At 40.6% G+C, this 24329-nt stretch overlaps 1 protein-coding gene across 13 annotated transcripts in view; it reads left to right on the plus strand.

Moving 5' to 3' along the window:
- The window catches only part of RBFOX2 (RNA binding fox-1 homolog 2), a 431053-nt gene extending 409715 nt beyond the window's left edge, over nucleotides 1-21338 (plus strand). For 10 of the 13 annotated variants that reach the window (XM_073644115.1, XM_073644117.1, XM_073644109.1 and 7 more), the window contains 2 exons: nucleotides 6143-6240; nucleotides 19529-21338. In XM_073644115.1, the coding sequence (XP_073500216.1) occupies nucleotides 6143-6240; nucleotides 19529-19583 (153 nt within the window). In that variant the 3' untranslated portion in view covers nucleotides 19584-21338. Of the gene's footprint in view, nucleotides 1-6142; nucleotides 6241-19528 lie in introns of those variants that run through there. The other 3 variants (XM_073644119.1, XM_073644120.1, XM_073644121.1) reach the window with 2 other exon arrangements.
- Nucleotides 21339-24329: the final 2991 nt, after the last annotated feature.

Below are 24329 nucleotides of genomic sequence, written 5' to 3' on the forward strand. Positions count from 1 at the left end.
AGTAGTGGACAACCTCTTTAATCTCTTAGTGATAAATCCTTAACAGTTAGTAAACGGCACTGACAACTGACACATCCCTGAATTCTGTGTCAGCCTCTCACCCTGTCTTCAGATTAGATAAAGGGAATCTGTCAGCAGGTTTTTGTTAATGACGGGTCATGGTTGTCTGAGTGACCTGCCTCCCCTACTGAAGATTTTCACTGTACCTATAAAAATCACACCTTTTTATAGTTCTAATTGCTGCCTCCATTCTGAAGAAATTGAACTTGAATTAGATATGCTAATTAGAATGCGCAGTGCACTCTTGGCGTGGCAAAAAAGCAAAGTTCACCTTTGTGCCCATTGGTTTTGCATGCCCCACATCCCTCGCTGGTTGACGGTGCTGGCTTGCCTGAGCTTCTGTTGCCAGCACTGACTTGCCCGCAGGCACCATTCTCTGCAATCTCCAGTGATGGAGGTGAGGTATGCAGAAACAGTGTGTGGCAATAGGTGCAACTCTTGGTAATACGTGCCCCATGGTCCCAAATGATAATCCGCATATGCTGTGCACATGTTGCGGAAATTTCCGCCGCAGATTATCATTGCGGAAAAATACGCAACATGTCCATTAATTTTGCGGACACGCAGCGTAATCGCCGCTATGGACTTACATTGGACCGCGTGACATCCGCATCACTGGATCTGTACTTGCGGATATCATACTGTTCAATGTGCGGATGGTACCAGAGTTTGGAGAAGTTTAGACTCTCCTCTAGACCCAGGTACCATAGTACCTGTATAAAAAAGAATTTAAAATAAAAAATATTATACTTACATCTTCTGATGACCCCCGGTCTTCTCAGGAAATGCATGTGAAAAACGCTTGACAAACACTTCTACCTGGTAGGAAAAATGCATGTAAAATCTGCATGCTTTTTTTCTGCCAAGGAGAAGCGGTTAAAAATATGCAGCATTTCTGCATCATGGGCACTTAGCCTAAATTTATATTGACTTTTATTTAGATTGAAGGCAGACCTTTTTTCTTATACACTTCCATTACAGATGGTGTCTAGCTTGTTTCAGTGCTGTGCACACTTATCAGATCTATGCTTTAATTTTTCAAAACACCTTTTGAAAACTAAAATATGACTACCCCACTTTTCTTTGGCATCAAATTAGACATATATTCTTCCTATGTTTTAAGTTAGCTATTATTTGTCATATTATAAGTTTCATGGAAAATTGAATCTCCTAACAGACTGTGCATGAACACTGCAGCCAATCACTGGCAACAATAGTGTCACATTGGTCACCCGTGTGGATTACCAGCACAGGTTCCATTGTGAGATGGCTGTGCTGCACATAGAAGCTGGACAGGACTTATCAAGTCCATCCCCTGACTAATGGAGTACTTTGAGTATAATACATTGAGTGCTCTGCTCGCTGGGGAAAATATCCGCTATGCTGTTCACAAAGGAAGAAGTAGAACTCTGAGGATTTACCAGCTTGCTAATTCACTAGTTGGCTCCTTCATGTACAGTTATATGAAAAAGTTTGGGCACCCCTATTAATCTTAAGCTTAATGTTTTATAAAAATTGTTGTTTTTGCAACAGCTATTTCAGTTTGATATATGTAATAACTGTTGGACACAGTAATGTTTCTGCCTTGAAATGAGGTTTATTGTACTAACAGAAAATGTGCAATCTGCATTCAAACAAAATTTGACAGGTGCAGAAGTATGGGCACCCTTATCATTTTCTTGTTTTAAATACTCCTACCTACTTTTTACTGACTTACTAAAGCACTTTTTTTGGTTTTGTAACCTCATTGAGCTTTGAACTTCATAGCCAGTTGTATGCAATCATGAGAAAAGCTACTTAAAGTGGCCACTTGCAAGTTGTTCTCCTGTTTGAATCTCCTCTGAAGAGTGGCATCATGGGCTCCTCAAAACAACTGTCAAATGATCTGAAAACAAAGATTATTCAACATAGTTGTTCAGGGGAAGGATACAAAAAGCTGTCTCAGAGATTTAACCTGTCAGTTTCCACTGTGAGGAACATAGTAAGGAAATGGAAGAACACAGGGACAGTTCTTGTTAAGGCCAGAAGTGGCAGGCCAAGAAAAACATCAGAAAGGCAGAGAAGAAGAATGGTGAGATCAGTCAAGGACAATCCTCAGACCACCTCCAGAGAGCTGCAGCATCAACTTGCTGCAGATGGTGTTACTGTGCATCGGTCAACTATACAACGCACTTTGCACAAGGAGAAGCTGTATGGGAGAGTGATGCGAAAGAAGCCGTTTCTGCAAGCGCGCCACAAACAGAGTCGGCTGAGGTATGCAAAAGCACATTTGGAGAAGCCAATTTCTTTTTGGAAGAAGGTCCTGTGGACTGATGAAACCAAGATTGAGTTGTTTGGTCATACAAAAAGGCGTTATGCATGGCGCCAAAAAAACACAGCATTCCAAGAAAAACACTTGCTACCCACAGTAAAATTTGGTGGAGGTTCCATCATTCTTTGGGGCTGTGTGGCCAATGCCGGCACCGGGAATCTTGTTAAAGTTGAGGGACTCATGGATTCCACTCAGTATCAGCAGATTCTTGACAATAATGTTCAAGAATCCGTGACAAAGTTGAAGTTACACAGGGGATGGATCTTTCAGCAAGACAGTGATCCAAAACACCGCTCCAAATCTACTCAGGCATTCATGCAGAGGAACAATTACAATGTTCTGGAATGGCCGTCCCAGTCCCCAGACCTGAATATCATTGAACATCTGTGGGATCATTTGAAGAGGGCTGTCCATTCTCGGCGACCTTCAAACTTAACTGAACTGTAATTGTTTTGTAAAGAGGAATGGTCAAAAATACCTTCATCCAGGAACTCATTAAAAGCTACAGGAAGTGACTAGAGGCTGTTATTTTTGCAAAAGGAGGATCTACTAAATATTAATGTCAATTTTATGGTGAGGTGCCCATACTTATGCACCTGTCAAATTTTGTTTGAATGCAGATTGCACATTTTCTGTTAGTACAATAAACCTCATTTCAAGGCAGAAACATTACTGTGTCCAACAGTTCTTACATATATCAAACTGAAATAGCTGTTGCAAAAACACCAATTTTTATAAAACATTAAGCTTAAGATTAATAGGGGTGCCCAAACTTTTTCATATAACTGTATATGCTCTACACTCCCTGCCCCTCCAGTAGGTACAAATAGTTTTTGGTAACGCAATACCAGTATATGCTATTATGCTATGTAATTAAAGTAACAAATGAGTAGAATAAGATGTAAGCTGAAGAAATGATTAAACAATACTGCAAAGGTGAGGGGCACCTACTTAAAGCTTACAAGACCACATTTAGTCTACGTGCCCACGATGCAGAAATGCTCCGGATTTTTTCCTGAGCGTTTCTGCATCTCCCTGGCAGAAAAAACGCATGCGGATTGTACATGCGTTTTTCCTGCCAGGGACATGCGGATGTGAAGCGGTCTTCACATGCATTTTCGCATGCGGGTTGACAAGCGCTTTCCAAGCGATTTTAGCATCACTTGGAAAGTGCTTGACAACTTGATCACACTATATAAATCCATGCAAACGGCATGGATTTATATAGTGTGACCGTAAAGAATGGTAAAAAAAAAATATCTATGCTTACCTTCTGATGGCCCCCGCAGTCTTGCTTCGACTGTCCTGGCTTGCTAGCAGCTCGCGGTACACTACGCTGAAGGACCTGCCGTCACATGGCTAAATGACGTCAGCGCACGTCCTTCAGTCCACCGCGATCTGCCGCCAAGCGAAGACAAGCACACCTCGGGCCATCAGAAGGTAAGTATAATGTATATTTTGTATTTTATTCTTTTCTTTACAGGTTCTATGGTACCCAGGTCCGGAGGCGAGTCTCCTCTTCTCCAGACCCGGGTACCATCCGCACATTGGAACGCATGGATTTCGCATCTACAGATGCAGTGATGCGGATTCCATGCGTTCCAATGCAAGTCAATGGCGGTGAAAACGCAGCTCTTCCGCAAAATAATTGGTAGTGCTGCTTTTTTTCCGCAATGATACCTCGCAGCGGAAATTTCCGCAGCATGTGCACAGCACATGTGAATTATCATTGGGGAACATGGCAGGCCTTCTACCATGCGTTTTTTAAGCGTTTCTGCGCCGCGTCTTTCAGACCCTCAGCATGTTAATTTTTCTTGCGGGTCCGCATGTGGACTTTCATAGTCTAAACATCTGTGAGGAAAGTCTGCATGTGAAAAAAATGGCGCTGCTCATTTGCATAATGAGGGCTGAAGCCACGCGGCTATTTCGCTGCGTCGGAGACTCGGGTGGCTCCTGACTGTGGGCACGTACCCTAATATAGCAAGTCGATTGGTGCTCACTTTAATTTTCTTGTAATTATGACATAAGGATACTTATTCATTCCTTCTTCTTTTTATACATTTTTCATTATTTTTTCTGCAGCACAAAGGACTTGGATATGTTGCCAAGATACTGTAATTTCTGTACCCATGTAGATGACCTGATTAAAGAGGACCTTTCACAAAATCTTTCATGTTGAACTGGACACAGGATGTAATTGTGGCAGCATGGTGTTTTTTAATTTTGCCTCTCCAAGTGGGTGGTGGTAGTTTTCACTGGGGCGGTGTACTACTTCTTCCTGTATGATGCTGAACAATCATAAGCAGGCAGCAACACTGAAATGAAAGAACACTCCCCCATCTTAGCTTAGAGCCGATTTCTCAGTGTGTGAGACCTAATTACAGTGGCATGTAAAAGTTTGGGCACCCCTGGTCAAAATTACTGTTATGTCAGTTTCACATGTCCGTATATTTTTGGTACCGGAGATTTGTGTCCATGTGTGTTTTACGTATTGCGGCACACGGATGCATCAGGATCACACGTACAGTTGCCTTGGAATCAGCGCTACAGTTAGCGCTGTTCGTAAGCGCCGGTGCCGAACACTGCCCTCATCATGGTTCCCTGCCGGCGCTGTGATCAGCACCAGCAGGAACAATGGTGAGGGTAGTAGTCTGCTCCCTCAGTGTCCCTGTGTAAAAATAAGAAGAAAATAATGAAATCCTTATACTCCTGGCCGGGGATGTCCCCCACTGTATCCATGCGACCGCTGACCGAGGAACCGGGGAGAATGAGCTGCCCCAGCGATGCGTGTCACATGGATGACACACGGATGTCATCTATGTGGTACGTTTTGTGTACCATGCATCCGTAAAAAAACGGACAAGTCCATGTATGGAGCACACGGACACACGATCCGTGAAAACACACTCAGGGCTGTGGAGTCGGTAAGCCACAGTTGTGACTCCGACTCCTGGATTTTATCAGGTTCCGACTCAGACTCCGGCTCCGTCTCCGACTCCTTCATAAATGGCCAATTCGTAACAATAAATTTACTGTTGTAAAATATTAACATCGTGCTTATTCAGTTTCTCACCATCATATAAGTAATCAGACCACTTAGAGCAAAAACTATATTTATTAGAATACAATTAGAATATAGCAAATAACTTTTATAAACTTTTCTAAACTCTTGTAAGTAAATATGCAATAAACACTTATGCAGTTAATAAGAAGAAATCTATAAATTTGTCCTCAGAAAAAGTATTGCCTCTGCCAGATCCTCCTTCATGGATGCCCTCAAATCTGATCTAATTATTTTGAGAGCAGAGAACAACCTCTCTACACTAACTTGGGTTGGTGGCAAAGCAGTAACCACTCGGGCAACATCTCTGGCAATGTCAGGATACAGAGGAATCGCTTGTTGCACTGTTATTTTTGATGAACGGTCAAATTTCTCAATTTCTTTTAGTGCACATGAAAAATTCTGCTGAAATGTACTGGCTGTGTTCTTTGATGGGGATAACTCTTCTTCTATGCGGAAACATTTATAAAATTCATATGAAAGTTCAATTATGAAATATTAATACATTTTATTTAAAGCTGGAGTCGGTACATTTCTACCGACTCCAACTCCAACCAAAACTAACTCCGACTCCACTACTCCGACTCCACAGCCCTGAACTCACTGGCATGTGCACAGACCCATTGATTGTGAGCAGTAAACCAAGTTGAAGATGAAATGATCTCTAAAAGGTCTAAAGTTAAAGATGATATATTTCCTTTATATTTTAGACAAAAAAGATAGATAGAGAGAGAGAGAGAGAACGATACAAGCGCAACACGCCTGCGCAGTCTGGCTCCAGACAGAAAAACGCATGGAGCCGTTACAGGTAAGAGGAGTGTGTATGGCGCTGGAGATCGCGGTATGCGTAGACACTGAATTCATACCGCGATCTCCGGCTCAATACTTGCATGCTTACCTGACCGGGAGGAGCGTTGCCGCGGCGCCTCTCTTCTCACTGGAGACCGGGGCAGGAGTGAAGACGTCGGAATCAGCGCTTGCGCATAGCGCTATCCGGCGCCATTTTACTGAAGACACATTTGCAGTGTCTCTTCAGCAAAATGGCGCCGGACAGCGCGGTATGGGCATGCGAGTACTCCGGCGCCGCAGTCCTCCCCCGGCCACCAGTAGAACAGGACACAGCAGCGCTGGAGCACAGGGAAGAAAGGTGGGTATGTTGTTTTTGTATGTGTATATTATATTATATTATTACAAAAAGGAAAATGGGCCCATGCAAAAGGTTAAGCACCCTGCATGGTTTGTACCTAGTAGCACCCCCTTTTGCAAGTATCACAGCCTGTAAACGCTTTTTGTAGCCTGCCAAGAGTGCTTCTTGTTTGAGGGATTTTCATCCATTCTTCCTTGAAAAATTCTTCCAGTTCTGTGAGATTCCTGGGTCGCCTTGCATGCACTGCTATTTTGAGGTCTGGCCACAGATTTTCAATGATTTTGAGATCAAGGGACTGTGAGGACCATTGTAAAACCTTCAGCTTGCGCCTTTTCAGGTAGTCTATTGTGGATTTTGACGTATGTTTAGGATAATTTTCAACTTCAGCTTTTTACACATGGAGTTTGCATTAAAAATTTGTTTAAATTTCATTGAATCCATTCTTCCCTCTGCCTGTGAAATGTTCCCTGTGCCATTGGCTGCAATGCAACCTCATAGCATGATTGATTGTTAGTGAGAGATTTTTTTCCTGAAAACCTGACACCTGCACAAATATGGCCTTCAAGGAAGAGTCATCAGAGGAAAACCTTTCCTGCGTCCTCACCATAAAATTCAGTGTCAGAAGTATGCAAAAGAACATCTAAACAAGCCTGATGCATTTTGGAAACAAGTCCTGCGAACAGATGAGGTTAAAATAGAACTCTGGCCACAATAATCAAAGGTATGTGTGCAGAAAAAAAGGGAACAGAACAGTAGAACAATGTACCACAACTTCCGATTCTGCTAAATCTTTTTGAAGGTCTTTTGAAGTCAAGCGGGGATTCTGATTTGCCTCTCCAGGAATCATACGAGCTGCTTACTGAAATTTTGCTTGGTCTTCCAGACATTATCTTGACCTCCACTGTTCCTTCTAACTGCCAGTTAGAACTGAGGAAAGGGCAACTTGAAAACACTTTGCTATCTTCTTGTAGCCTTCTCCTGCTTTGTTGACCTCCACCTTTTTCAGAGTGCTAGACAGCTGCTTAGAAGATCCCATGGCTGCTGTTTTTTGGCACAAAGTTAGAGGAGGCTGGGTTTTTATTAAGCTGGAAAATTTGCATCACCTGGTCTTTCCAAACTATGACTGGGAACCAGCCATAACCCTAACAGACTAATTAAAGTCTGAAACCTTAGTCAAAGTTATCTGAGGACGCACATCTCCTAGGGTGCCCAAACTTTTGCATTAGCCCATTTTCCTTTTTGTAATTTTTAAAATGTAAAAAATGATTTTTTATTTTATTTTTTTTGCTCAAAATGCAAAAGAAATTTGTCATATTAAACTTTTGGTTTTTTAGAGATCATTTCATCTTCAACTTACTTAACTGTTCACAATAACAGTAATTTGACCCAGGGGTGTCCAATCTTTTACATGCCACTGTATACACCCCTCATCTCCTGGCCTAGCCTTAAGGCCCCGTCACACTAAGCGATGCAGCAGCGATCCCGACAACGATACGACCTGTCAGGGATCGTTGCTGCATCGCTAATACATCGCTGGTGAGCTGTCAAACAGGCAGGCTCACCAGCGATCAGGGGAGCAGCGATATCGTGGAAAGAATCGTTCCACGATGTCCTGCTCCCGTTACCAGCCTGCTGCAAGCAGGAGCAGGCTGGTAACTATGGTAAACATCGGGTTACTAAGTGCGCGTGTGCCCCTAGTAACCCGCTGTTTACCATGGATACCACTCTGTTACGGTGCGCGGGAGTGAGATTACTAATACTTTGAGCTCTCTGCTCCAGACAGATAATGTACAGGAAGGAGTAGTACAGCAGAACTGACTGCTGTATGAAAGGAGTATTCTAAATCTTTGCTATTTAATGCAGGAGTAGATCAAATTTAAAGGGAAAATTAGGAATACTACTTCCCCTGGACAATTTCATAGCTATTCTGTTATCCGTCAGGTAAAAATTAAAATAAAAAAATCAAACTTTCCACAGAAGTGGATTGTCGATCTTCATACAAGGGATAAAAATTGTGATGTAAATTGTATTTTGCTACTATTGGGTTATGTGGTGCCACATTGTAGTCCTATTGTGCAATGCATTATATTGTATGCATTATCGGACACCATGTCACTGCAGCCATATATGGCATTTGTTTTTCACCAATCCATGTGGCCTAATGGTAAATTCACCAGCTGCAGATTTTGTAGCACAAATTTGTGCGGCTGTCTCATATGCTTCGCTTTATCAGCTTCAAGGATACTGATCTTTCTTGGTTCTCCTCCTACCTTTCTAACCGCTCCTTCACTATCTTTTGCTGGCTCCTCTTCCTCTCTTCTTCCCTTACTGTACAGGTTCCGCCTTGGGTCCCTTCCTCTTCTCTCTGTATACTGCCCCTAGTGGACAAACCATCAGTAGATTTGGTTTTCAGTACCATCTCTATGCTGATGACATCACCCCTGAATTACTACAAAATACCAGTGATTGTTTGCTGTTTCTAACATTGTCCTTCATCTATCTAAAACTGAATCTGTCAAAAACTGAACTCCTTATGTTTCCTCCTCTACTAACCTTTCTAAACCAAATATTGCTATTTCCGTGTATGGTTCTACCATGACTCCCAAGCAGCACGCCATCTGTGTTTGGGTTATACTTGACTCCGATCTTTCCTTCACTCCCTACATCATCTCACCTGCACGTCAAAAACATCTCAAGAATTCGACCTTTCCTTAGTTTTTGTAGAGTGAAAAGTATTACTGTTGCTCTTATTCATTCTCGTCTGGATTACTGCAACTCTCTACTAATTGGTCTCCCTCTTATTTTACTCTCACCTCTCCAATCCATCTTGAATGCAGCAGCCAGGATCATATTCCTGTCCAACCGTTACACTAGGGCCACGGCCCCACTATCCGTATTTGGTCAGTATTTTTTTTCTCCGGCGTGGGAGCCAAAACCAGGAGTGGGTGATAAATGCAAAATTGGTGACTTGTTTCTATTATACCTTTTCTCTGATTGTTCCTCACCTGGTTTTGGCTCCCACTCCTGAGAAAAAATACTTACCAAATACTGATAGTGGGGCCTATTGCCTCTACCCTGTGCCACTTGTTGCACTGCTTGCCCATCTGTTACAAATTCCAACATAAGCTTATCACTCTCTTCCACAAAGCTCTCCACAGTTCTGCACCACCCTACATCTCCTACCTCATCTCTGTCACCCTACCAGTAACCTCTCTTCCGCTAATGACCAGACTAACATTCTCAAAAATATAAACCTCCCACTCCTGTCTGCTAGACTTCTCGCTTGTTGCGCTATTTCTTTGGAATTCACCATCACGGACAATTTTATTAATTCCCAATACCCTGTTTTAAGTGTGCCCTAAAAACGCATTTGTTAGACTGGCCTATCGCCTCACCTCACTTGTCTAACTATTCCCGTTTAGCACTTCCAACATTTTCCTCCAAAACTGATCCCTTGTAGCCTCTGTTTACAAGTACTGACTGGTGACTGGTTCATGCAGCATTATTTGAATACTCTATTGTATTGATGGCTGGACCATACAACACAAGCACTTTTCACCATTTACATTTTTGTGCCTCCTATATTTGCTCATAGACCGCTTGCGAACAGGGCCCTCACTCCTCTTGGCATCCGTTGAATTGTGTAACGTCTTTGTTTATACATGTCCCCTCTGAATTGAAGTGCTGCTGAATATGTTGGCGCTATAGAAACAATCATTAGTATTATAGTTTAACTGAAAAAAAAAACAAGCATTTAAATGAATGGAACATAATTTTCATTTGCAGAAATTCCTGAAAAATAATTTGCAGTGTGAGTATCGACGCTAAAAGTTATCTCTAACTGTGGCAAATATGTGTAGCACTACATGGGATGTAAATTAAAGAATTTCTAACTAATCAGCAGCAAAATCTGCATTAGTTGAATATAGACGTTATGCAGATTTTGCTGTGGAATTCTCCCTGTGTATCGTTCAATGAACACATGCGGATTCACCTGCGCGCAGCGCTTTGAACGCAGTATACTTTATCCTGCATCCAAAGCACTGACAGTACTTATGGTGTGCACATACCCTTAAAATACAGCAACACAGAGATCTATACAAGGAGGGAAGCTGAGTTGTTCATTCAAACCAGAGGGTGTCATGGTATCCAAGATTACAATCCACCAGCACTCGAGCTGTGCCAGAGTGCATTTGGAATCAACCCCTAGGCACAACACTGGATCCGATCAATGCCATGTATTTTGAGGTAATTGGGATTGCAATTATAGTACAACTTAAAATGCCTTGGGATAGTCTAAGGTTGTAATATCGGTGACTTCCTGTGCTGCCAATATGTCCCCGATGTGCTCTCTAGTTCAAATATGTAGTTCCCACGATGTAAGGCCCATGTATATCAATTTGCAGGTACATGTGGCATAATAAAAAAACAAAAGTAGTGCTACAAGAAATATAGTTATTAATTTAGGGACCGAGCCACTTTGTAGGTTAATGACGAGGCTTAAATTTTGAAATCTGACCACTGTCACTTTGAGGTAATAACGGATCCCACTGATTTTGAGAATGTTTTTTTTTTCATGACATATTGAACTTCATGGTAGTGGAAATATTTGTTCGATATGACTTGCGTTTATTTGTGAAAAAAACCTTGAAATTTGGAGAGAGAAAAATTTGACCATTTTCAAACTTTTAATTCTTATGCCCTTAAACCAGAGTTATGTCATGCAGCATAGTTGATAAATAACATGTTCCACATGTCTACTATACATCAGCACAATTTTTTGAAACATAATTTTTTTTTTGTTAAGTTATAAATGTTAAAAGTTGACCAGCGATTTTCTCTTTTTTCCAATAAAATTTACAAAACCATTTTTTTAGGGACCACATCACATTTGAAGTGACTTTGAGGGGCATATATGACAGAAAATACCCAAAAGTGACACCATTCTAAAAATTGCACCCCTCAAGGTGCTCAAAACCACATTCAAGAAATGTATTAACCCTTCAGATGCATCACAGGAACTGAAGCAATGTGGAAGGAAAAATTTAACATATAACTTTTTTTTTTCACAAAACTTTTACTTAAGACCCCATTTTTTTTTTTTTTTTTTTTTTTTTTTTTAACAAGGGTACCAGAAAAAATGGACCCCAATATTTATTCTGAAACTTCTCCTGAGTACGCTGGTAACCCATATGTGGGGGAAAACCATTGTTTGGGCACATGGCAGGGCTCAGAAGGGAAGGAGCACCGTTTGACTTTTTGAACACACAATTGGCTGAAATTGAGAGCGGACGCCATGTCACGTTTGGAGAGCCCCTGATGTGCCTAAACAGTGGAAAACCCCCTCACGTGACCCCATTTTGGAAGCTAGACAATCAAGGAATGTATCTAGACATGTGGTGAGCACCTTGAACCCCCAGGTGCTTCACAGAAACTTATAATGTGGAGCCAAGAAAATAAAATCAAACTTCTCCCATAAAAAATTCTTTTAGACCTAAATTTTTTATTTTTACCACAGTAACAGGAGAAAATGGATCCCAAAATGTGTTGTGCAATTTCTCCTGAATGTGCCAATACCCCATGTGTGGGGCAAAACTACTTTTGAGACACAGTGCAAATCTCAGAAAGGAAGAAGTGCCATATTAGAATTCAGATTTTGCTGGAATGGTTTGAGGGTGCCATGTCACATTGGCAGAGCCCCTGAGGTGTAAGAACAGCAGAACCTCCCATAATTTATATAATTTTACAAACTACACCTCTCAATGAATTCATCTAGGGGTGCAGTGATCATATTGCCACCTCAGGTTGGTTACAGAATTTTATACCATTGGGCAATGAAGAGAAAATATTTACATTTTTACCACAAAAATTTTGTTTTGGTGCTAGATTTTACATTTTCACAAGAGGAAACTGGTAAAAATGGCACCAACATTTGTCACAATTTCTGCTGAACGTGGCAGTACCCCACATGTGGCTGTATAGTATTGCTTAGCCACACTGCGAGACTCTGCAGGGATGGAGCACAATTTGCCTCCTGGAGGACATATTTTTCTAGAATAGTTTGCGGACTCCATATACAGAGCCCCTAAGTGCTAGAAGAACAGAACGCCACCACCCCTCAAGTGACCCCATGTTGGAAATTATACCCCAGCCAAACATGTGGACACTAAATGTGGTTCAGGCACACTGGGGCTCAGAATGTTGGCTGGCATTTGGATTTGGGAGCGCAGAATTCGCTGAATTTCTTTTGGGGGGCAAGGGCCATTTCACTTTTCCAGAGCCTTTCTTCTACCAGTAATGTGGAATCCTCCTATATTTCTGTTAACAGATGATGGACCTGAGTGGGGGGCTTTTTTGTGGATTGAGTTGAAGCTTTTATTGGGAACATTTTACATAACATTTGGAATCTCATTTATCCTGCACTCTATGCTGAGCACTTGTATCGGAGTTTGCATCTAAATCTCTGCATGACGTGATTCAGATGAAACCCCAGAGGGATCCTTAACTATAATTAGGCAACAGAGTTACTCTGGACTCCATCTGGCCTCTGTTCAGCGGTGTCCTTCTCAGAAATGCACAAAACTGGCGGACCACACTTTTATGCACACCTAAAAAGACGGACACCGCCGGATCACAGGCCAGATGTCTTCCACAGTGCCTCCATCTGCCTCATGATAGGGAATCTTCTGCCGGGGGTTCCGTCTGAATCATGTATTTCAGAGATTTATACAGAAACATGGTGTAAGCGCTTGGCACAGAAAGCAGGATAAATGTGAGCCAAGCCATACTGCGATCTTTGGGAGGCAGAATGAACAAAATATCAGGTGAAGAATTTTTTATTTTTTACGCCTTTTCTCGTGCGGTATAAGTGATTAGACGACTTTATTCTTTGGGTCAGTGCGATTTCAGCGATACCAGGTTTATATCGGGTTTTTATGTTTTGGCTGCTGTCACAAACTAAAAGATGCTTTTTATTGCAAAAAGCATCACCATATTTTGAGAGCTACATTTTTCCAGATTTCTGCCTTCAGAGTCACGTAACTGCTTGTTTTTTGCAGGATGAGTTGACGTTTTTATTGGTACCATTTTCGGTCACATAACATTTTTCGATCACTTTCTATTCTGATTTTTGTGGAGGCAGAATGAACAAAAACCATCAATTCAGGAATTGTTTTTTTGGGGGATTTTTTTTCTTATGCCGTTCCACATGTGGTAAAATTGATAAGAAAGCTTTATTTTTTGCGTCAGTATGATTACAGCTTTAGTAGTTATATCTTTTTTATGTTTTGGTGCTTTTACACAAAAACTTTTTAGAAAAAATAATAATTTTTGCATAGCTTTATTCTGAGAGCTATACATTTTTTATTTTTCCGCAGGTGAAGCTGTATGGCGGCTTGTTTTTTGCAGGACAAGATGTTTTCAGCTATACCATTTTTATTTATATTTGTCTTTTTGATCGCGTTTTATTCCTCTTTTTTCCAACAGTATGATGATAAACCATAGTTTGCTAAGTTTCTTGGGGGGGTTATGGCGTTCACTGAAGGGGTTAACTAGTTGAGACTTTTATAAATCGGATTGTTCTGGACGCAGCGATAACAAATATGTGTAAGCTTTTTGTTATTTTTTTACATTAAAATGTGTATTGGGGAAATATATTTTATTTTTGGAATACATTTTTAAAAATATTTTTTTACAATTTTTTTATTTTATTTTTTTAACTTGGTCCCTCTATGGGACTTTCACTTTTTTTTTTTACAGGTATAATACATTGCAATGCACTAGATTGCAGTGCATTATACCTGTGCAGAATACTTATGAGACCATGCTGTGAGCATGATCTCAAAAGCTTTCCGTAGCTTGGTGACCAAGGGGTCGTCATAATGACCCCGGGTCACCATGGCAACGATCAAGCCCCCGCAATGATGTCGCGGGGGTGCCTAGCTGAAGCTCCCGTCCCTCTGACTGCCTCCCGAATGTTGCGATCGCTCTCGATCTCAGCATTTAGGGGGTTAACAGCCAAGGGTGGTGCTGACACCGCTTCTGGCTGTTTCGTGCTGGAGCTCAGCCATTAGCAGCGTTGAGCTCCTGCTATGATCAGGCAGGAGATACTGATATTTCAGCATCTCCTGCGTCATCATACTATGATTGATCAGTCAAATTCACTGACCGATCACTGCGATCTGGGTGCGGGGACCGACTGCATAGTAACATAGTTTTTAAGGTGGAAGGAAGACCAAGTCAATCTAGTTCAACCCATAGCCTAACATGTTGATCCAGAGGAAGAGAAAAAAAAAAACATGTGGCAAACACAAAGCTCCACATTGGGGGAAAAAATTCCTTCCTGACTCCATACAGCAATCAGACTAGTTCCCTGGATCAACACCCTATCAAGGAATCTAGTATATATAACCTGTAATATTATCCTTTTCAAGAAAGGCATCCATGCCCTTCTTAAATTTTAGTAGTGAATCACTCATTACAACATCATGCGGCAGAGAGTTCCATAGTCTCACTGCTCTTACAGTAAAGAATCCGCGTCTGTGATTATGATTAAACCTTTTTTCCTCCAGACGTAGAAGATGCCCCCTTGTCCCCATCTCAGGCCTCAGAGTAAAAAGATCAATAGAAAGGTCTTTATACTGTCCCCTCATATACTTGTACATAGTAATAAGATCACCCCTAAGCCTTCGTTTTTCCAAACTAAATAACCCCAAGTGTAATAACCTGTCTTGGTATTGCAGACCCCCCAGTCCTCTGATAACCTTGGTCGCTCTTCTCTGCACCCGCTCTAGTTCAGCTATGTCTTTCTTATACACCGGAGACCAGAACTGTACACAGTATTCTAAGTGTGGTCGCACTAGTGACTTGTATAGAGGTAAAATTATGTTCTCCTCATGAGCCACTGACAGCTGAGCGGCACGAGAAGGGGTGCGGGGACCCATGCCTCTGATCTATGCCTCGTTTAATGCATCCCATTATTTTATTTGCCTTTGCAGCAGCTGCCTGACACTGGCAGCTGCTGCAAAGGCAAATAAAAATAAAATATTGGGATGCATTAAAAGAGGCATAGATCAGAGGCATGGGTCCCCGCACCCCTTCTCGTGCCGCTCAGCTGTCAGTGACAGCTGTCGGCACTAAACTGTCACTGCCTGTTTACACGTATTGACAATTCAAATACATGACTGGCATAGCACGGCAAGGAGCATGAACTAGCACCCGGCCATGACTGGCTATGTCCGTCATTGAACCATATGAGGTTAAAGTTACTTTGCGCTACATTCTTTACACCTGACAGCACAAAGTTCATCTTTGCAGGCCACACAAAAGCCGCAAAGCTAGCAGCCTCATTTCTGCTTTCCAGTACCGAAAAGTCTGGGAGGTTTGGCCACATAGTGGCTCCTAACTAAGATATCCTTTGGGTTTTTGCTTCTCCAGGCAGTGAGTAACGGATTTTTGGGGACTTTTCCATCTAAAGTGGATTCTGTTTTTGAGCATGAGCCATGTTTGGTTTTTTGGGGGTGTTTTTTTAAATTTAATAGGCGGATATTTATTTATTTATTTTACTCACTTATATAGCACCATTAATTCCACAGCTCTTTACAGACATTATGGGTACTGTCCCCATCTGGGCTCACAATCTAAATTCCCTATCAGTATGTCTTTGGAGTGTGGGAGGAAACAGGAGAACCTGAAGGAAACCCACGCAAACACGGGAAGAACATACAAACTCCTTTCAGATGTTGTCCTTGGTGAGATTTGAACCCAGGACTCCAGCGCTGCAAGGCTTCAGTTCTAACCACTGAGCCGATTTATCTGTTTTTTTTTCTGAGAGGTGGTCAATAACCTATCGCGAGATTTTTTTTGGCCCGTTGGTGGACACTCCACATGTCTCTCAATATATCTCTGTAAACTAAATATGTTCCTAAGATCTTGTGCCTGTTTTTCAAATTTCTCCTCTGTTGAACAACTTCTCATTGTCACGGGGTTACCGCGACAAGTTGGAGCCAGGAGACTAAGCCACCGGATGGCTCCTGCTCTAGCCCGAGAAGAAGCACTTCTCCGTCATTTTAAATGTTTTTATTTCTTCCGGCAGAACAGGGGTTAAGCGGCCATGTTGGATTTCCCTGTGCTCACAGCTGAGCTTGGTTAGCCACTCCCTTTCCCTTTATAATCTGGGCTCTGATACTAAATCCTTGTCAGAGCTAGCATTTGCAGCATGGTAAAAGAGAGTGAGGAGTTCTTTTGAGAAGGTGTTTTGGGAGGAATTACTTGTGACTGTAGTCTTGTGTGTATGCGTTGTAATTCCTGATCCTTCTCCATTTTGGTTTATTCCCCCTACCTACACACCCCGGTGCTTCCCTCTGTTATATGTGAGAGAATATTTTGTGTGCCTGGAGTTTTCTGTTTATCCCTGTCTGTCTTGCCTTGTTTGTCGGGTGAGTGTACTTCGGTGCACAGTAGCGCCCCTCTTCCCTGGGTGGGGGAGAACAAGCGGAGGGCTAACTCAGGAGATAGGGCTGAGGCCTAGGCATCCTCACATTTAGAGGTATCCCGGTGAATATGGAGAGCTAGGGCGCCCCCTAGCATTAGGGTCAGGGTAGGAGCCCCTGATATCTGGTCACCCGACAGCTGTCGTGATACTCATTCTTAAAAACTGGCCCACAGGGACAGCTCTGATTGTGGAGGCTGTATGTGCAGAGGAAGTGTGTAGGAGAGAATTAACTGATGATTCTTTATGGGAAAACATCTGTTTGTACCAAACCATCACCCTGCATTTTTATTTTGATGTCTAGAAAATCAATTTGTTTGTGATATTACAATTTAATTCTGAGAAGAAGCTGTGGAGTTCCCTCTCCATTCCCTGACATACAATAAACAGATCATCAATATATCTGTTCCAGCACTGCGCCTGGAAGTCGGCGTGTGCACAGTCACCGAAAACCTCCCTCTCCCAAAAACTGTGAAAGAGGTTGGTGTACGACGGTGCCCATCGTAGTGCAGCTTTTCTGGAGAAAAAACTGTCCTTTTAAAAAGGAAATAATTGAGTCAGAATAAATTGCAAAAGCTTCGGTATCAAGGAGCACAAGGAGTTATCCAAATTGCTCATATTGAGAAAGAACCCCACGGCCTCCAATCCATCACTACGCTTACTGCAAGTGTAAAGGGATTCTACGTCCTCAGTCACAAGGAGCATGTCTGGTTCAAAGAGGAGTCCATCATACTCGTGAAGGACATCTCTAGTGTCTCTGACGTAGGAGAATAGGGTCTCAACTAAGGGGTGTAAATAGTGCTCAATAAATTTACAGACTGGGTCTTGCATACTTCCTATACTAGAGACAATCGGACGCCTTGGTGGATCCATAGTGTCCTTGTGAACTTTGGGAAGTAGATAGAAAGTAGGAGTGATGGGGTAATCAACACATAAACCCTTCAATTTTATTTGGGATGAAACCTTGAAGAAGAACTTACCAAAAAAATCTGAAATAATGCATCAGAAAAAGTGGTTTGTGGATTATGTGATAAGGGAGTGTATGCCTCTCTCTCCCTGAGTTATGTAAAGGCTTCTTTTTCGTACTTCCCCACGGACCAGACCAACACATCCCCCCACCTCCCATCCTCTCGCCTATCCGCTGGTTTAAATACCTGAAAAAATGAACAAGCTGCAGATTTAAAATCCACACTACATTTCTTTGCAGAATTTTGTCATGCCAACTCCTCTGATATTAAATTTTATTGTCGATACACCCAGAAAAATGTATTGCAGTACACCCAGAAAATCCATACCACCTCATACTCCCAATACTGGTTGGAGAGTAAAAACTGCAAAAACAACCACTTTTAATTCCAGAATAAAATACATTTACTTTTAAATACCAGTACAGGAATTTCTGTAAATTCCAATTTACATTTAAAAAAAATGATTAACAAGAAGGAAGTTGTTTAATAGTAAGACCTTGGAGTCCCTGTATACGTAATGCATGTACTGAACCCTTCAGAAATCCTATTCTGCCAACTCTTTGGTAAGTAATGTAACCCAAAACCATCGGACTTGGAAGATGCTGCTACACAAACACAATTCTTTGCCTAATATTGTTCCCCCAATATTTTTTGCGATCTGAGCCATGTAGGATGACTCTACTAAAAACAAAAACCTTTATACGATCTTGCATGTTCCTTAGTTCTCTTTAGCTGAAACTTTTCATTTTCTTCCTCAGAAGACATTGAGATGGCTGCTGTAAGGCCTCTGTGGAATAATCTTTGGACAATGTTTTCTCAGATTACAGGTCCTTAAATGAAGGTCTTTTTTTTTTTTTCTTTAAAAATTAAAGAAAAAAATAATCTGTATCCTCTTTCATTGTTTATTACGTACCACTTCGTACTACATAGTAGAGGCCTAATTTGAATGAGGCTGTGAAATGACCTGAAAATCAAAGAACAGCCACTATTAAATGTCCATAGTGCGTCTGGTGAAGAATGAAGCGGATGCAGTGCTCTCTAGAGTTTCTGGGGTACTTTACTCCCAGCACCATCAAAAAACAGCTGTGAGTCAAGTCCCACTATATGATATTGATTGCCTATCTCTGGGATAGGTGATCAGTAAGAAAATTCCTGGAACCTTCCTTTACATTTTTTTTTCTTATCCCTTCTTGTATATTGAAAATCACTTGCATTATGATTGTCTATCAACCCATGAGGCTTATGTAGAAGCAAGAAATTCTTTTAAGTTTTTCTTTTCTTTGAGTAATGAATTGAAAGCCATTCTCATCATGGTCATTTCTTCTGCACTAAATGTTAATCAAACTTGTTGCTTTCTTTTATTTAGGCTGGCATTCCTACTGATACATATGCATGATAAACTACAACCTTCTTAGTATCTGTGAATTTTATTTTTTTTTCTTTCCTGGTTTTATAGTTTTGTTAACAAAAACTTTTTTTTTTTTTTTTCCAGGCGAGTTTATACAGAGGTGGTTACAGCAGATTTGCTCCGTACTGAAGTGACGTAAACCTATTGTTTATTCAGCCTGGACAAAACTGCCCTTCTCCCCATTTGCCTGTTTTCCTTCCCTCAACTGTCAAGGTTTGCGTGGCCCGGCTTTTGCAATACTTAAAGAGAAACTCCTCTAGGAATTTTCTGGCAATGAAAGTTGGATGGATAAAACTGAAATATATACAAATCAAACAAAGTGGACATATTACTTTTTTTTTTTTATACCTCAGCTTTCTTTCAAACTGCAATTTTTATTTCTGCAATTTTTAAGGGGTGTGTTCATTTGTTCCAAAGATATTTTTTTTTTCAACTGTGGTATAAGTGTGTGTGTGTGTGTGTGTGTGTGTATATATATATATATATTATTTACATAACTGTGCAGTGAGCTTTTATTACAATTATTACTATTATTATTACTATTATAATTGTTCTTTCTATGCCTGGGAGAAGAAAATGGAGCAACAAAATGGTGATGCAAGATTAAAAGAAGACTATAGAGGAAAGTTTATAGCCTCTCAATTTCAAGCTACTTCTCGTAATCTCCTCGGAAGTGAGAGTTGGTTATAACAAAGTGTTCTCAAATACATTTTTTAAGAACTGAGAAAAGTAGACCTTTACAAAAGTCCACAATATAGAAATATTGAATTGTCATATTTTTACTACCTGCAGCTGTTTCATTACTTAACTGAATTCATTTGTTTAATAACATATATAGAGCAGTTGTTTTGTGCAGGATAAGAACATAGATTAATGGACTTCAATGCAGTAGAATCTTAGCAAATATTTAATATTATGATTGCTATACTTTTTTTTTAAAACCAAAACTTTGTGCTAGAGAAAACATCCAGCATTAGTGATTTATGGAAACTGATTTGAATATGGCTCCATCTAAGGCATATTTTGTCATTTGTCTGTTTTTAGCTTTAGTTATTGCTTATATACAACATTAATTATAATAGGGGAAATGAATTTATGTACTAGTTGTTCCCATGCTGCTGTTCTTTTATCGTGCTGGCCACAGGTATCCATCCTAAAGATAGTACCCAAACTTTGGCAGCTTAAACTTTACATAGCTGCAAATATATACAGTATTTTTTTTATTTACCTTTGCTTGGATAAATGCAACAGTTTTTATTTCCTGGAGCTGTAATAATCTTTTAGTACGGAGTATTCTAAATCCTTGCTTTTTAATGGAGGAGTAGATGAAATTTAAAGGGAAAATAAGGAATACTACTTCCTCCGGACAATATTGCAGCTATTCGTTTATCAGTCAGGTAAAAAAATTAAACTATCCACACAAGTGGATTGTCTTTGTCTTCCTACAAGTGATAAAAATTGTGATGTAAATTGTAATTTGCTACTATTGGGTAATTATGTGGTACCACATTGTAGTCCTATTGTGCACTGCATTATACTGTATGCATAATCAGACACCATGTCACTGCAGCCATGTATTTGTTTTTCCCTAGTGCATGTGGTTTTACAAATTATCTGTGTATTTTCTTTTTACCTTCTTCAGGACAGCTACAGTTATTGCCACCATAGACCGTTTTCCTAATGATTGTCCCACACTACAGCCTCTGGATGATAATGAATTACTCAAACTATTGTGAATGCAATAGAATCACAAGAGGCAATATCTCCTATATATGGGAGCTCTATGCAAAATCTTTTAAAAGTGTTAATGTGAAATAGTTTTATACCCTCCCTCCCAACCCCTCCCCCCTAATACAATTGCACACTGGCTGTATAGTGTCCAAGTTTGCACAAATACATTTTACTTCTCTGATCATGAACTAAATGTCATGTTACGTTTTTTTTTAAATAATGCCAGCTGTACTAGCTTGTCAATGTTGTGCTTTTTTAATGTGTTTTTTTTTTTTTTTTTTTAAACTGCATTCTGATTTTAAGTCTGTATATTTATACAGATTACTTCTTAACAGTTATGGCCAAGGATACAAATAGAGCAGAGTAAAATTTAAAGCGCACCTGTCAGCAGGATTGTGCTTAGTAAACTACATACACTGTCAGGTGGGCGCCATTATCCTGAGTAAAATGATACCTTTGTTGATGATATCCGTCCAGTGGTTCTTTTATAATCTTTATTTTCAGTTTTGCCTTAATAATATGCTCGTTCTCCGGGCGAAGCAAAAGAAATTTGTCTGCTGCAATATGGCCCCCGCCGCCCGCGATTGCGCAGTAGCATTTCTCTAGCATATTGCTGCACCCAAATTCTCTTTCCTGAAGCAAAATGGTGCCCGTGCGTGCGCAGTAGCAACTTCCAGCAACCAAAAGATGCTACTGTGCATGCGCAGGCTGCGGCCGCCATATTGGGGGATGTAAATTTTCATTTTTGAACAGAAATTACACAGGCAATATCTAAAACAGCAGGCAGGTCACTGAAAGCACAGTGACCTGTCAGAGGCCAGAGATAGGCATACATGATGAGAGCACCAGCTACAGCCCCTCCCTAAAGTCCTACCCCAGAGCACGAGCATATCATTATGGCAGAACTGAAAATAAAGATTATAAAAGAACCACTAGACAGATATCATCAACGGTATCATTTTACTCAGTGTAACGGCGCCCACCTGACAGTGTATGTGGTTTACTAAGCACAATCCTGCTGACAGGTGCGCTTTAAATAGACATTCAGATGTGATGGTCAGTGACTTGCAGTTAAATCATATGATTAAAAGGCAACAAGAAAACAAGATTTAAAAGAAATAGAAGTACAGTTAAAACTAGAATAGCTGTTAGTATCATTAATGCTGTAACATCAGCACTGAAAAGGTGTACTTTATTGCTTTCTGTTTAACCGTTTGCTATGTCATCTGTGCTACAGCTGCTTCTGAAATGTATATTTCTACAATTTCTACATTGTACTTCGCACAACTTTCAAAGGAATGTCTGTGTCAATCCCCACTTGTGCACAGATATTTTGTCAATACTGCAGCTACTTTAATTTACTTTTGTTGCATTTGATGCATGTAACAAACAGCTTTTGCCATGATTAGAAAATACAGTACAGTGCAGCTGGTCCAGTATAATATGTATCATAATGTAAATAAATCTTTCCTCCTATGAGTAATTTATTAAATGTTACTATGTGAATTTGTTTCATTCACTTATGTTGAATAAATAATTGTAGATTGAGGAACTAATACATCATTGGAAAATAAAGTGCCACTCTCATTTGAAAGATGCCGATTGAGGCTACAGCATCCCCAATTTTTTTGGGGTACTGTGCATCACTTGCCTCTTTGAGAAGTGCTGCACAGTTGTTCCATTCAGCATAGAATAGCTCAGCTCATCTCATCTGCAGCTCTACTCTAGCTAGAAAATTCTACAACATCAAGTCCTTTGTAATGCAGCTTCAACATGACATTGATATACAGACTTTGTAGCGTGGCAACTTCAGTCCATACGCGTATATCAGTCTCATGAAGTAAAATACAGAAGTGACATACATGAATCATTCATGAGCAAGTAGCTTGACTGGGTCTCCCTGTGAGTAGCCCCAAAGTCTAGACGCAATATTGAGTCAGATTTAGATAATCAGTATGAATGCCACTTGATAGGTTAGGTTAGGTGTTTTTAAAGGGGTTGTCATTGTAATATGAGAGACACTATTGCCCTCCAGTAAAAATCAATTCCTGCTGTTGTACTTGTGTATATTGTTCTGGAAGTACAAGCACTGCACATCCAGTGTTTGTATTCATACAGGTGCTTCAGTTGTGAAACCATAAAGGAGCTTTCTGCTGACTTGTTTCTGTTTTTTTACTTTTATTCTATATGATATGTATATGTGCAATGAGTGCAGTAACTTACTCACTGGTCAGAGTCTTCGGCCATTTTCAGTGGCGTTCCAGTGTCTCGTTACTGCATTTGTGACTTGCCGAATCACACCTCATTCAGAGCAGAAGTCAGTTTCTAACTTTTCTCAATACTGATTGGAGACTCAGAACAAGGCTAGAGATTTCAATTGATAAAGAAGACTGTGTGATTCAGCAGATTACAAGTGTGGTCACGTGGTGACACAAGACTGCGACTGGTATGATACTGCACTGATTACACATATACACATTATTGCTAACAAAGGGGGAAAGAAAAAAGTCACCGGAGTGCTCCTTTAAAATAAAATGTAGAAGCAAAATTGTTCCTATGTACATCACTTCTCTACGATACACTCCTGACATGCCAAAACTGCATGACAATGTCACATGTAAAAGCACTCGCACAATACACCAATTTATCTAAATAAAAAATGGGGGCACTTCAGTTGCTTGCAAAATAAGATCTGTCCAGCGATGATATTAATAATAAAAATCCATTTGTCTTTTGAATAAAAGATAATCCAGTGGATACAACGAAGAGCAACTACCATGCACCCTCCATGGGGATTCAGATTGACGCATTTCGACTCATTAGGTCTTGGTCATGATCTGACTTAAATTTGGATCATTACTCACCTGTGTATATGGGAGGGCCCCACAGCGCTATAAATCAGAGCTGTTCCAATAGTAAGTCAGATCATAACTAAGACCTAACAAGTGGAAACGTGTTGATCTGGATCCCCATGGAGGGTTCATGGTAGTTGCTCTTGGTTGAATCCACTGGATTATCTTTTAAATTTTATTAAATAAAGAGAAATGGATTTTTCATTAACAATATCATCGCTGGACAGATTTTCTTCTTTTCCTGCTGTGCTTGTGCTCGACCCGTACCAGGGCGGATCCGTGCGATGACTCTACAAGGAGGA

This window comes from Phyllobates terribilis, unplaced genomic scaffold, assembly GCF_046119375.1.
Source record: "Phyllobates terribilis strain yellow unplaced genomic scaffold, ASM4611937v1 Scaffold_8__6_contigs__length_399053987, whole genome shotgun sequence".
Lineage (NCBI taxonomy): Eukaryota > Metazoa > Chordata > Amphibia > Anura > Dendrobatidae > Phyllobates > Phyllobates terribilis.